Below are 14,376 nucleotides of genomic sequence, written 5' to 3'. Positions count from 1 at the left end.
TTAAGACCCTTGAATGTGCATCCTCCCTGGGTTTTTCCTTACCTAAGAACATGGTGAGTAAAGATTCTTTGACATGTGGACTCAGGAATGCAGTTTGCCTTTATTTTTCTACAAACCCCTGATTGCCCACTGCTGAGGTTGTTCAAATTAATAATATTTGTATGCTTTTGAAATAAAATCTATTTTTGTAACAATCTCTAGAAAGAACAGTAAGGATGAAAACTTTTGTAATACTTCATTTAAAAAGATGCAGAAAGGCTTTTTTTTCATAGCGTTGAGCAGCGTTCTAGAGAAAAACTAAGTTGGATTCGTATCCCACCTTGATAGCAAGGTAAATGTATCAACAATGAAAACCTGAAATGACTAGAAAAAATAACGGGACACAAAACCCAAAGCTCTAAAAAATGATAAAATCACATACACAAAAATGTATGAATTTCTAAAGGGTAGGCCAACATAAGTGAAAGAAAGCAAATAGGGAGGATAAATACGCAATTCCTATCACAGAGGGCTGATTTCTCAGTCGTAAAGAGCTTTTACAAATCAATAAGAGTAAACAAGAAAATGGACAAGAGATATTAAAGAGGGCTCCCAGGAAAGGAATTCTAAATGGCTTTTAAATATATGAAATTATCAAATTTACCTAAAATAAGAAAACTATAAATCAGAAGTATACTGTGTTCTGTTTTCACCCAGGTATTGGCAGATACCAAAAAGGTTATGGCTGCACCTTTTGCGGGGGGGGGGGGGGGGGGGGGGGGGGGGGGCTGGTAAATGGAGTCGATCTCTGGGGATGGGGGGATGTGTCACCACGTTAACCGCTCAGTGTCACAGATGGACATCCCTTCTGCCCCAGCCGTCCCACATCTTGAAACTAGACTAGCTACACACGCTCAGACACGTGCAGTTTTTTCCTGGCTTAGGAAAAGAACGGAAACAACATGAAAGTCCATTCAGTGGGAGCACATTAGCTCATGGAAATCTTGTGCAGCGCCAAGCCTAAAACAAGCGTGCTGCTCGTGTTCCGATAGTGAAGGATGTCTGAGAGTTGTTGAACGAAAAATGCTGGGTGCAGAGCACGGTTTGTGTGTACAAGCATTTAGGTACAAAGAGAGAAATACATACATACATACGTACACCCCTCTGTATAATAAAAGGTGTCTAGAATGGTAACACATGAAGCTGATCATTGAGACACCTCATAGGAAGGTGGAGTAAGGAGACTTTTCACTTTGTATCCTTTTTACCTTTGAAGTTTTGATTTCTACGCATGCATTTTAAAAATACCAATTAGGAGTGCTTGGTGGCTCCATGGGTTAAGTGTCCGACTTCGACTCAGGTCATGATCTTACGGTTCGTGGGTTCGAGCCCTGTGTCGGGCTCTGTGCTGACAGCTCAGAGCCTGGAGCCTGCTTCGGATTCTGTCTCCCCCTCTCTCTGCCCCTCTCCTGATCGTATTCTGTCTCTCTCTCTCTCTCTCAAAATAATAAACATTAAAAAAAATCAGTTAAAATAAAAATGTATTGAGAGCTCGTGAGTTAGCAGATTCATCATCCTTAATTTTTATCACACCATTCACCCCATCATTATTAATCACGCGGTTGCAGTGTGCCAGAACTGCTCTGGGTGCTGGGCTCATGGACTGCAGTTTCTAGTTGGGGTAAATATATATACATCTACTGTGAAGTAGTAAGACAAATAGACATGGTGGAGGGAGGGTTGCCATCTTTGAGGGACAGGCTTGGCCACACATCTTCAAGAAGCCTTGACTGCCTGATTGGCGTCTTTTGTTTAAATGAAGTTTGTAAGCCACCAGGCTTTGTCTCTAGCCCACCTTCCTGCTGCATCTAGTGTCCTAATCAGCATCCGCCTGTTGGCGTGACATGCATTCAACTCATCTGTTTTGTGACGTGTGTTATGCAGACATCTTCCTATAGTTTTTCAGTGTTTTGTTTTCTCTTTGAATGTAGGCAAGCTGCATTGCTTTTTTGTTTTGTTTTGTTTTGTTTTATCTTCACTCCTATGACCCCAGTGCTTAAAATATGAAATAGTTTTCTTGACTCCTTGAAGAGACACTACACATAACTTGCAGTACCCTTTCACCGGTGGCGCTTGGACGGTGGAAGAGAAGAAATGCTTTCATGGTGGCACAATGCAACTTCTCTGTGCTTCTCAGCACATTAGTATATTGACACCCAGCAGTGTAACCTCATCCAGGCAACCCAATTTTTTTTGTTGTTTTAAGTTTATTTACTTACTTATTCTGAGATGAAAGAGAGCCGGGGAGGGGCAGAGAGAGAACCCCAAGCAGGCTTCACGCTGTCAGCACAGAACCCGATGAGGGGTCCCAGGTACCGTGAGATTATGGCCTGAGCCGAAACCAAGAGTCAGAGGCTTAACCAACTGAGGCGCCCAGGTGCCTCCAGGCAACCCAGTTTTTAAACAGTCCTGCCTTTCTCATATTCTCTTTGATGTTAAAATTTAGTAATGGTTCTAAGTTAAGTCCCTTTTGGAATTTATGGTTCCACTTGTGAAACTTTGACTTTTTAGGTCTTTGGTTTATAATTCGTCTTAGCATATCCAGAAAGGTGTTGTGTTGATAGATCATATGGTTTGGTTGATTAGCTCACTCTACTTGAGCCCATTTCCACACCAGATGAAAGTCCTAAAAACTTCAGGGTGTTTTAAGTTTTGCTGACTTTCTCTAATAAACAGCTTTTATAGAATTTTGCAATAACCATTTTTTTTCACAGATTATTATATCTGAGTTCTGTTTTCATTTTTTAAGTATTAATGCCTGTTCAGAGTAACTGCCATACCCCATTAAAGGTACAAGCATATACCTATTTTCCCGTAAAACCTAACGTTAACTTAATTTTCAGTAAATATTTGGTGACTGTCTACTATGTGCCAGGCACACGAAAGGTGAATAAGATATTAGTAAGCGAAAAACCCCAAATATCCCAGGCCTGTGGTGGTTACATTCTAATAAGATAGTGGCATACGGTAACAGTAGTAAGTCAACTATATCCTTGTGGCAGGTGACCCGTGTCCCGGGAGAGAGTGGAGCAGGCCCAGTGAGGATAGTTGGGGCAGGAAGGTGACTTGTACTTTTAAGGGACTCAGGGAGGGAGGGCCTATTGAGAAGGTGGCCTTTGGTTGAGCAAAGACACTAGGGAGCCACAGAGTAGCATTCCAGGCAGGAGGGGCCGTGGTGCAAGGAAGCACAGACCGGGCGTGTGCCTGGAGCACGGGGCTGGATGCAGGTTGCCCGGGGCGTGCATGCGCAGCCCGAGGATTCTACAGCTGCCTTTGCCGGTCGCCGAGGACGTGCTGCCTCAGACTTCCTGTGCAAACTAGGAAAATTTATCCAGGTTTTGAGCCCTGACCTTTATCCTTTTGGGGATTTTTACTTTGAGGCCCCTGCTCTCCGGTGCACCTTTTGGGGATTTTTAAAGTCACCTTCCTGAGTGTTGGTCGTAAAGATTTCGTAGATAAAGGTTAGTGGAGAAAATCAGGTTCCCTTCCGGAAGAGGAAGAGTACTCGTCTGAAATGCCAGCAGGACTGTCGAAGGAAGCCTTGCTCTAGTAACCAATGGATGTGATGAAAACAGGTGTTGAAAACTCAAGAGTTTTGAGGGACGTTACTGCCATAGATATTAAACCAATGTTTTGTGGTTCTCCTGAACTGTATGAAAACCAAGGCGGTTGTGTTTAACTTAATTGAAGTATCTTTTCTAAGTACACGTACAAATGAAATAATTTTTGAGAGGGAGTTCTAAAACAGTGAAGAGCATTTAATATGCTTCTCTAAAGATCATTTCCTGGCTAGCGATCTTTCCTTCATTTCTACCGAGAATTGAAAAAGAAACGAATGTGCAGTGCAGAGTCACTTCAAGGATTTCACCGAGTGTCTGCGGTGTGGGGGTTCCTTTGCCAGGATCTCAGCGGGCCTTCCATCCCCGTGGGCGCAGGGGACGAACGGGCAGGGAGCAGCGGTGGGGGCCACGGGGCCACGGGAGACACATATGTATCCCTTCCACAGGTGTCTCTCGGGCGTCCACCAGATGAAGCCACGCCAAGAGAAGGGCTAGATTCGGGTTGGTTTTTGCGGTCGTAAACATGCCATTCTCTGTGGGGAAGCGGCCAGGCCGGGATCAGGGGGTGAATTGGTGGACTTGGAGCTTCAGGGGACATTTCTCTGACCAGCAGTTTTTCCCTGTCGGGAGCTCAGAGTTGCAGGCAAGTTGCCACTGTGTCTCCGGTTCTGGCAGTTGAGTTCATTTGCCTCACAATACTTTCCTGTTGTTGTTTCCGCAGCAAACCAAAGAGAGAGTGAAGCTATTGATACAGCTGGCTGATGGCTTTTGTGAAAAAGGGCATGCCCATGCAGCAGAGATAAAAAAATGTGTCACTGCTGTGGATAAGAGGTACAGGGATTTCTCTCTGCGGATGGAGAAGTACAGGACCTCTTTGGAGAAAGCCCTGGGGATTTCTTCAGATTCCAACAAATCGGTAAATTGCTCTGTGCAAACAGAATAAACCATGGTGTTCTTCCTCATGTCCTCCCCGGATCTAATTAACTCAAGTTCATTGGCTCTCTTCCTCCACAGAGTAAAAGTCTTCAGCTGGACATAATCCCCGCCAGTGTCCCTGGGTCAGAGGTGAAGCTTCGCGATGCTGCTCATGAACTTAACGAAGAAAAACGGAAGTCGGCCCGCAGGAAAGAGTAAGCCAGTCTTTAAGAACCTGCTGGGATTCATTGAAAAAGTGAAGAAAATGTCGCTTGGACTTCACTGCTGTGTGTGCTTTGAAACCGGACGGCAATGATACCTTGTGATGTTCAGACTCACTGTGTGCACTGTCCCCTTATCACTTGCTTCAGAAGCCGTGTCTTTTTTTTGTTCCCGTGCCTCCATTTCGTATGGGGTTGACAAATTGTTTTAGTGTCATTTGTCATCAGTAGATCATGACTAGTAGTACCAAGGAGAAAAAAATAACACGTGGAGATGTTTCAAAATTGCCAATTAGTAAACTGTTCCAGACGTTCCAAAGATTGTCCTAAACCAGCGGTTCTCAGCTGGGGGCAGTTGTGACCCCCAGGGGATGCTTGGCCATGTGTGTTGACATTTCTGGTTGTCACACAATGGGAGGGGGCAATGCTATTGGCGTCTCGGGGATGGAGACCGGGGATCCCACTAACATCCTGTAGTTCACAGGACGGCCCCCCGGCAAAGCATTATCTGCCCCCAAGTGTCAGTGGTGCTGATGGAGAAAACGTGACCTGCTGGCGTACCTCAACAAAATGTTTTCCCTTTGAATTGGTGGCTTTACGCTGTTACTGTTCTGTCTCTTCTTGGTTTAATTCCCCAAACACATTACTGACTACTGCTTTGAAAACTCTCATTATTTCATAAGCCGTAAAAGTACATAGTTCAGATAAGCCCGTGTCCTGACTGTGAACTAAGCCCTTCCCGGTCTTCCTGTGTTCAAGGTTCATAATGGCGGAGCTAATTCAAACTGAAAAGGCTTACGTGAGGGACCTCCGGGAGTGTATGGATGTAAGTAAGTTTTCTTGCTTGTTTATTTAGATCCAGTCTAAGCGCGCTGTTTTCTCCCTGACTGTTGGTAATTCTTAAAATAATCACCCTTGTTGCCGTTGTTGTTCTCGAGATTTTCAGTGTGCTTAAGCAGCCTGTTTCTTGTTCCCACCCTTCCGTGAGTTTCCAGGCCCATGTTTTGCTCATCACAGAGATGATACAGCACTAATCCTGTCATTCCGCTCGTCACATGACGGCCTGGCTCCCATCCTCTTTGTACAGAACTTTACAGCAGCTTCAGAGAAATGTGCCTTCTAATTATGATTCGCAACTGATACTCAGTAGTTTAAAGAATAGTTGTCGTACCTCAGAGAGCAGGGAGGTTAGCTCCCAAGTCTGACACCAGGAATGGAGAGTCTCAAGCTGGAGCCCGAGGAACTACTCTGAAGGGCTCACAGCAACTGGGGGGGCTTTTCTGGAAAATAGTTTTTCATGTTTCGGGAAAGGTTCCATACTTCAGATCGATTGTCGGTGATTTCGTGAGCTCTGGGTACGTATTCTAGAGGCAGGAACAGCCGTTTCTTGGACATGTGCTCTTGGGTTTTTGTGTAATCCCTCTGCTTCCCTCCCGGCCAGACATACCTGTGGGAGATGACCAGCGGGGTGGAGGAGATCCCGGCCGGCATCGTAAACAGAGAGCTCGTCATCTTCGGGAACATGCAGGAAATCTATGAGTTTCACAATAAGTGAGTGGCTTTATCTCTGGGGAGCTGGTTACTCTTGAAATCTAGATATGGTGCTGAAGTTTCCTAACAAGAAATGAAAGCTCCCAGCTGAGTTAAGCATCCATTTCAGTGATTTTGTTGAAATTCGAATGAAGACTATCAGACTTTCTTCCAAAAGACTGACGTTGTTGAACCTATCATGATAGAGACTCGACTTTATGTTTGTTCTTACCTGCTATAGAAATGAGATTGGGAAAACTGTTTTTGGAGGAACCCTCGTTTCTCCCAAGCTATGTCGTCAGCTGCTATATCAGTTACTTAGGATGAAAAGAAAGAAGAATTGTGCGTGGCTGCTGGCCACCCCTTGGTCTTTCTGAACAAGAGGGGAGAAGGCACTGAGGACAGAACAGATGTGTAGTCTGACCAAACTAAAATACACTGTCCAGTGGCCACAGGAGGCACATGGCTTTATTTTTAAGGTGTTTTTGGTTTTGGGTTTTTGGTTTTTTTGTTTGTTTGTTTTTTAAGAAACAGAAGCTCCTTTTGATAGCGTCTGCACAGCCCTCTAGCCTATGGAGAGATACTGCTAGAGCCAGAGATGCTGGGGTCTCCCTCACTCCCCTGCCCCGACCCCAGCACAAGACACTGAAATCTAAGTGGGTTCTTCTGAGTGTTCATTTACATCCCTAAATTATATCCTCAGCTACTGAACATAGCACTTGCCCAAAAGTAAAGCTGCTAGGTTAAAATTTGTATTAGAAAGTGTTTAAAGGCTAAACTGAGTAGCGGTTTGAAAGTCACAATAACTTAGTCGAGTTAAGAGCTACATGGGTTATTAAATCCTTAAAATCTAGACGGCACAGATGTTTCACTGTATTTGATTGAAGTGATATGCTTGGCCTGATTTCTGGCGTATCTATCTCACTACTAAATGTTTTAAGACATCTTAATAATACAGTACCATTTTTACTCTCTGCAGCATATTCCTGAAAGAGCTGGAAAAATATGAGCAGTTGCCAGAGGACGTTGGACACTGCTTTGTTACTTGGGTAATGAAACCTCGGCTACTTGTTCTCACCGTTGTTTGCTGGCTTTGCAGGAAGTTAGAAAGGAATGTGGTCCATTTCTCGTATGTCACCATCTTCTACAGAGTCTGCTTACGGAGAAATGGACTTTGCCTCAAAGGCTTACATTCTGCAACTAGTTATTAACGTGGACCGAGCTTTTTATTGGCAATAGTGATGGTTTGAAATGGAACATTTAGTGTGCCAGTCCTGCACGTGGTCCTGGAAATGCGTAGATAAACATGAATGCGCAGCCATGTCTGGGGGGCCAGGTTGGCAAGGTGGGAGGGGGGATGTTGTGCAGTCGGGAGGAGAGCCAGACAGTCACCTGGTGGTAGTGCCCTGCCATCCACATGTGATGCCTGGGTTTACACTGGCAACTGGAACAGAGTGGGTGTGCCCAGCCCTGACTTACTGGGCCAAGGGAAGCTTCTGGAGGTGTGTATACCGATAGGATGTGTTTCTCATTTTTAACAGCTTTCCATATAAAATAGGGTTTCTTTTATTTAGAGCTTAAATTTCCTTTATCCCCGCAGCTTCTTTTCTGCATAAAAGTTTATCATATTTTGAGGTATTGCCATTTGAAAGAGAGATTCTAATTTGTTGTTGTTGTTGTTTATAGGCAGACAAGTTTCAGATGTATGTCACATATTGCAAAAATAAGCCGGATTCTACTCAGCTGATACTAGAGCATGCAGGGTCCTACTTTGATGTAAGTAATAGATTCCTGATGAAGCTGTGAAATCTTCTAAGTTGTATTTGGTATACATAAAATGCAGCATCACTCCTAACTTTCACCTATTTGATGATACAGTATTTTCCTGTTTATCTGTCATATTTATGGTGGGATATTGTTATATATTCTTCTGTTATTGAAAGATTCTTCTAGGAGATCCTGGGGGGCTCAGTCAGTTAAGCGTCCGACTTCAGCTCAGGTCATGATCTCACCATTCGTGGGTTCTAGCCTGGCATCGGGCTCTGTGCTGACAGTTCAGAGCCTGGAGCCTACTTCGGATTCTGTGTCTCCCTCTCTCTCTGCCCCTCCCCCACTCATGCTCTGTCTCTCTCTCAAAAATAAAATAAACATTAAAAATTTTTAAAAAAAGATCTAAGATTTTAGCATGTACATGTGTATGTGACATTACTTACAATTTATGGTAATTTTAGGTATAATATCATGTTATACAGAAGGTACAAACTTTTCAGCTTCTTTTACTCTCTGTGAAACAAAAATAATCTTTGAATCTTTGAATCCTTTTTAGTCATTTATTTTTCTCATTTTTATGTTATTCCAAAAGTAGCCTGCCGATAAAATTTTTACAGATAGCACTGTCCCTAGGACCATTGGGAGGCTTATTAATTATATTCCCATTGTTGTAGATGTAGGTCATCTTTTTTGGAAAGATATTGCAGGGAGGTTATTTAGTACGAAAGAGGATAGAGCCTTATTGATATAATTTACAGAATGCTTTTTGGGTCTCCAGAATGTAGTTAAATGTGTGTCAAATACATCTTGATTAAGAGATGGGAGTACTTTTTGATGTTATGTATAATTTCTCACAAGGCTGTGAGAACATTAGATTTGTTTCTGTCTTTACGCTGGGGCATTGCCATGTGTGATACTCTGCCCTTCTCTGGAAGTCTGGGAAATGAGAATAAATTTTAGCTTGTATCTTTGAGGTGAAGCCCTGTAGATGGCCTTGTTTTAGTTGTCATTCTCCTGACTAGCAATTATACATCATTGCCTTTGTAAATATAAAGTCAGCTCCCAGCCCAGTGCTGCCCGCCCTCCCCCCCCCCTTTTTTTTTTCTGTTTTTCACATGACCCTGGGTCTTTGCCATCAGGTGAAACTCAACACCATGGCTCTGTGCAGAGTTAGAATCATTTAAGGCCTAAGCACTGAGAGCATGTGGCACATTTAATCAAATCAAATGGCTTTGGAATCAAAGCCATTAAAAAACAACAACAACAACAAAAAAACCAAAACCTTTGTCCTTAAAACATCTTTAAAGAAATTACGCTTGTCTGATTTGGAGATTTCACAAATTACTTGCCTTCAGTATTCATTGTCCAGCATGATCCCACATCTTTTTGGGGCTCATTTAACTCAATGTGCCTGGTCATAGGTGCTTAGCATGGAGTGGTGGATAACCCAAAGTGCCCACCTTCCCAGCAAGGATGTTGTTGCATGTAAACAGCTTAATACAAAGGCAAAGCAGAAATTATGGTGTTAGATATGCCACTGACCAGTGAGCTAGATCCTCCCTTTACCCCCAATTCTTTGCCCCCCACCATTCAAAGTAAAATTTTAGAAGCACAGAAGTTTTTGTTAATACCCTTAACAGCTTTTTAGAAAAAGGAAGCTCTATTGTTTTAGCAGGATGAAACCTTTGTCAGGTATTTTGGAAGAATACTCGGATCATGTAGCCATTTTTGTCTTTATTTTTTTATTTTTATTTTAAAATTTTTTTTTCAACGTTTTTTATTTATTTTTGGGCAGAGAGAGACAGAGCATGAACGGGGGAGGGGCAGAGAGAGAGGGAGACACAGAATCGGAAACAGGCTCCAGGCTCTGAGCAGTCAGCACAGAGCCCGACGCGGGGCTCGAACTCACGGACCGCGAGATCGTGACCTGGCTGAAGTCGGACGCTTAACCGACTGCGCCACCCAGGCCCCCCCTTATTTTTATTTTTAAATATAATATATTGTCAGATTCGTTTCCATACAACACCCAGTGCTCATGCCAGCAAGTGCCCTCCTTCATGACATCACCCACTTTCCCCTCTCCCCTACCCCCCATCCACCCTCAGTTTCTTCTCGGTCCTTAAGAGTCTCTTGTGGTTTGCCTCCCTCTCTCTCTGTAACTTTATGTCTTTATTCTTTTTAATAATTTAATTTTTTTATCATGATAGTGTACTCTTTAATCCCCATTCCCCGTCTCTCCCATCCCCCCACCTCCCTCTATTCTGGTAACCATCATTTGTTCTCTGTAGTTAAGAGTCTGTTTCTTGGTTTCTCTCTTTTCCTTTGTTCATTTGTTTTGCTTCTTAAATTCCACATATGAGTGAAAATCATATGATATTTGTCTTTTTCACTTAGCATTATACTCTCCAGCTCCGTCCGTGTTATTGCAGATGACAAGATTTCATTCTTTTTTATGGCTGAGTAATATTCCTGTGTGTGTGTGTGTGTGTGTGTGTGTGTGTGTGTGTGTGTGTGTGTGTATACACACATACATACCACATCTTGGCTGCTTACATAATTTGGCTATTGTAGATTATGCTGCTATAAACGTAGGGGTGCATGTATCCCTTTGAATTAGTGTCTTGGTATTTTTTTGGTAAATACCTAGTAGTGTGATTCCTAGATAATAGAGTAGATCTATTTTTAACTTTTGGAAGAACCTCCATTCTGCTCTCCACAGTGGCTGTACCAGTTTGCATTCCCATCAGCAGCACAGGAGAGTTCTTTTCCTCCACATCCTCTCCAACACCTGTTGCGTCTTGTATTTTTTATTTTAGTCATTCTGACAGGTGTGAGGTCATAACTATGGTTTTGATTTGTATTTCCCTGATGATGAGCAATGTTGAACATCTTTCGAGTGTCTGTTGGCCACCTGTATGTCTTCTTTGTAATATTTATTCATAGCTTCTGCCCATTTTTTAATTGAATCATTTGGTTTTTGGTGTTGAATTATATCAGTTTTTATATATTTTGCATATTAACCCTTTATCGGATATGTCATTTGTAAATATCTTCTCCCATTAAGTAGGTTGCCTTTTAGTTTTGTTGGTTGTTTCCTTTGCTGTGCAGAAGCTTTTTATTTTGATGTAGTCCCAATGGCTTATTTTAGCTTTTATTTCCCTTGTCTCAGGAGACATATCTAGAAAGAAGTTACTATATCCAATGTTGAGAAATTATTGCTTGTGCTCTCTTATAGGATTTTTATGGTTTCAGGTCACATTTAGGTCTTTAATCCATTTTGAATTTATTTTTGTGTGTGATGTTAGAAAGTGGTCCAATTTCTTTCTTTTGCATGTTGCTGTCCAGTTTTCCCAGCACCATTTGTTGAATAGACTATCTTTTACCCATTGGGTATTCATTCCTCTCTTGTCATTTTTTAATAGTATAATCCTATGATGAGGTATTAAGGGTGTCAACAAAAATAGATTGGTGTTCAGAAATATCAGAGATGTATTTCTGAATGTTATTAAAACAAGGCACTAAAAAGACATTATAGTATCTCTCAAATGTTGGGTATGCATGAAATGGGATACTTCTCAACTGTATAAAAGGATAAATTCTTGATATGTAAGTAACATAGATTAATCTCCAAAACATGGGCTGAGAGAAGCTAGATATGAAGGAGTACATTCTGTGTGGTTCCTTTTGTGTGAAATTCTAGAATATGCAAAACTAATCTGGCAATAGTAATCAGAATAGGGGTTGCCTCTTGGTGGTGGTGGGTGTGGGTGGGGGAATTTGTTAGAAAGGGACCTGAAGAACTTCCTGTGATGTTGGAAATGTTCTGCACCTTGGTTTGGGAATTGTTTGCAAGTGTGTTGACATTTGTCAGAACTCAGTGACCTGTACTTGAGATCATTATATTCTATATGAAAGATGTTTTAGATGTGAAATTATGAATGTGTGTATCGTAATCATTAAATGATAAATTGCACATTTTTGAACAATTGCGAATTGAAGAGAAAGTTTTAAACTACATTCCGTGATCAGGAAGGCAGAGGAAGAATTGCTAAGTTTTGAACCTGGGTGGCATGTGAGGGACAAGTCGCTTGGTGGCTGTCCTGCAGCCAGCACTCCCATCGGCAGCGACTCACAGGAATCCTGGCGCAACGCGCGCACAGGTCCCCATGAGCTTCATCGAAGTGACAAGCAGATTGAGAACACAAGAGTGTAGTGGTGTTTGAATCTCGTTGGAAGCATAGAATGTGAGGAGATAGCCTTTTTTTGGTGGTGGTGGGGTTTTTTTGAAGATTTTCTGAGAAGAGTGTTAAGAGCCAAAAGATGATGCAAGTACCGCTCGTGGGCGTGGAAAGTCTGAGAGCGCGTGGAGGGAATCCTCCATGGTGTGCGAACTCGTTATTGAAGGGGAGTCAGGCCAGGGGCGGGGACGTGGTCTTGGCCAAGGCGACGCCAAGGCAAACGCTTAGGAGCTGCGGTGGGAGAGGGTGCGCCCTGTCCCCATCCCCGTCCCTGGCTCCTGTCTGGACTGAGTGGCCCCGGGCCGGGCCGGGGGAGCTGGAGGCCAGCGCGGGCCCAGAGCAGAGGTTGTAGGCTTGGCCTAGTTGAGATCTGCACGGGAGAGCCAGCAATGTGGATCGGACGCGCCACCTTCTGGTTCAAAGTGATCACCCGTTCTCATGTCCAGCGTATTAAAAGAACAGTGATTTCTGTTTGTCTTTATACAACAACAGTGATATGTGTATAGTCATTTTGGAGGTAAAAAGTGCATTTTTAGTTCATGCTAATTCAAATGCTATAATTAACATTACAGTAACGTTCGTCTCTCTCTATTTTCTTCTTAATTTAGGAAATACAACAGCGGCATGGATTAGCCAATTCCATCTCTTCTTACCTTATTAAGCCGGTTCAGCGAATAACAAAGTATCAGCTTCTTTTAAAAGTATGTATGAAGCATCTTCTGCATGCAAAATTTTGTGAATTGCGCATTACTCTTCTGGCGTTTTTCTGTTTATGTAAAGTACCCTGAATTTTTTAAATAACACCAAGACATTTAATTTTTTTAATTCATTGCTATTTATTACCCTGATCAGTTTCTCAGTGTGGCAGGTAAATGAGAGAATATTCCTCGTTATGCACCGGAGCTTTGCTGAGTCTGGTCCGTAACATAAACTGAGGAAGGAAGGCGGGATTGTCAAGCCTGGGTAACGTGGTATCTGTGTCCCAGTGTGGCTTGCTGGCTGTGGACCACGCTCTTTGCTGTGTACTTTGCAGACTTTAGGTTTACCTCATAACACTGCTGGTCTGCAGGTGTAGAAACGAGCCTGTGAGGGTGAGGGCTGTGCCCGGAATCATCGCTGGATCCCTGTTGTCTGGGCTCAGCTCGAGACCCAAATGGGGCTGAAGCCCAGGTAATTTCACCCTCAGGCAGCTTTCTCCCTCTTACGTCTAGTCACATGGCACACACATATTTCTAGAACATGTTGTTCACACAAATCCCGAGTATTTGAGTCAAACTGACCTCTACTTTTTCTTGATTATAAATGATGATAATTAAAGTCATCCTGTAGCTATGTATGGTGGCGGATATTAACTAGACTTCCTGTGATCATTAAGCAGTGTATACAAATACCAGATCCTTATGTTGTGCTCTTAAAACTAGCATAATGTTGCATGTCAATTATACCTCAAAAAAAAAAAAAAAAACCAGCCACATTTGTAATTTAATGTCTAGTCTTAATTGTAGAACAGTAAAGGAAACTTAGAATTTGTGATGGTTGTCACAGAATGCATTATATAAAAATCAGTGCACATTTTCTTCACTATAAGAATAATAATTTACAACCTCTACCTGATGATGTTTATCCTGCTGTATCCTTGGCTGGAGAATGTTATTAAGCATCAGAACGTACCGACTGTCCACTCCTCTTGCTAACAGTATATTACGCATCTATGTCCCTGGCCTCACACAGCAGTAGGAAGGTGGTATGTAAATTTCCTGGATATAAAAGAAGTTCAGAGATGGAGTAATGAGATCCTAAAACTCTTTGCTAATGAGAAAACTCTAGACACAGAAATGGCTGTAGTATTCTTTTGTGAAAATGGTATCATATGGGATATTTCTATTGGGAAAGCACTCCTGCATTTCTGTGTCAGAATCCTATGAAGTGCTTGTATGACCCTCAGCAGAAGTAGGAGGTTGCCACAAACGTGAACTAGAAGTCAGGAGGTTAAGTCGTTCACATTCACATCAGCCCACTGCTTTTTATTTGTGCAAAGGCGGTTTACCTTTTGGTGTCCTCAGCATTTAAGAATCTTGTTTTTAGCATGTGGTTCCACTAAAG

At 42.6% G+C, this 14,376-nt stretch overlaps 1 protein-coding gene across 2 annotated transcripts in view; it reads left to right on the top strand.

Moving 5' to 3' along the window:
- Nucleotides 1-14,376, top strand: part of TRIO (trio Rho guanine nucleotide exchange factor) — a 353,108-nt gene that overhangs the window by 240,193 nt on the left and 98,539 nt on the right. For both annotated transcript variants that reach the window (XM_042953023.1, XM_042953031.1), the window contains exons 22-28: nt 4,321-4,515; nt 4,614-4,729; nt 5,495-5,561; nt 6,177-6,286; nt 7,245-7,314; nt 7,952-8,041; nt 12,882-12,974. In XM_042953023.1, coding sequence (XP_042808957.1) covers nt 4,321-4,515; nt 4,614-4,729; nt 5,495-5,561; nt 6,177-6,286; nt 7,245-7,314; nt 7,952-8,041; nt 12,882-12,974 — 741 coding nt within the window. The remainder of the gene's footprint in view (nt 1-4,320; nt 4,516-4,613; nt 4,730-5,494; nt 5,562-6,176; nt 6,287-7,244; nt 7,315-7,951; nt 8,042-12,881; nt 12,975-14,376) is intronic.

This window comes from Panthera leo, chromosome A1 (genome assembly GCF_018350215.1).
Source record: "Panthera leo isolate Ple1 chromosome A1, P.leo_Ple1_pat1.1, whole genome shotgun sequence".
In the NCBI taxonomy this organism is placed as follows: Eukaryota; Metazoa; Chordata; class Mammalia; order Carnivora; family Felidae; genus Panthera; species Panthera leo.
This window is presented reverse-complemented; position numbering and strand designations above follow the sequence as displayed.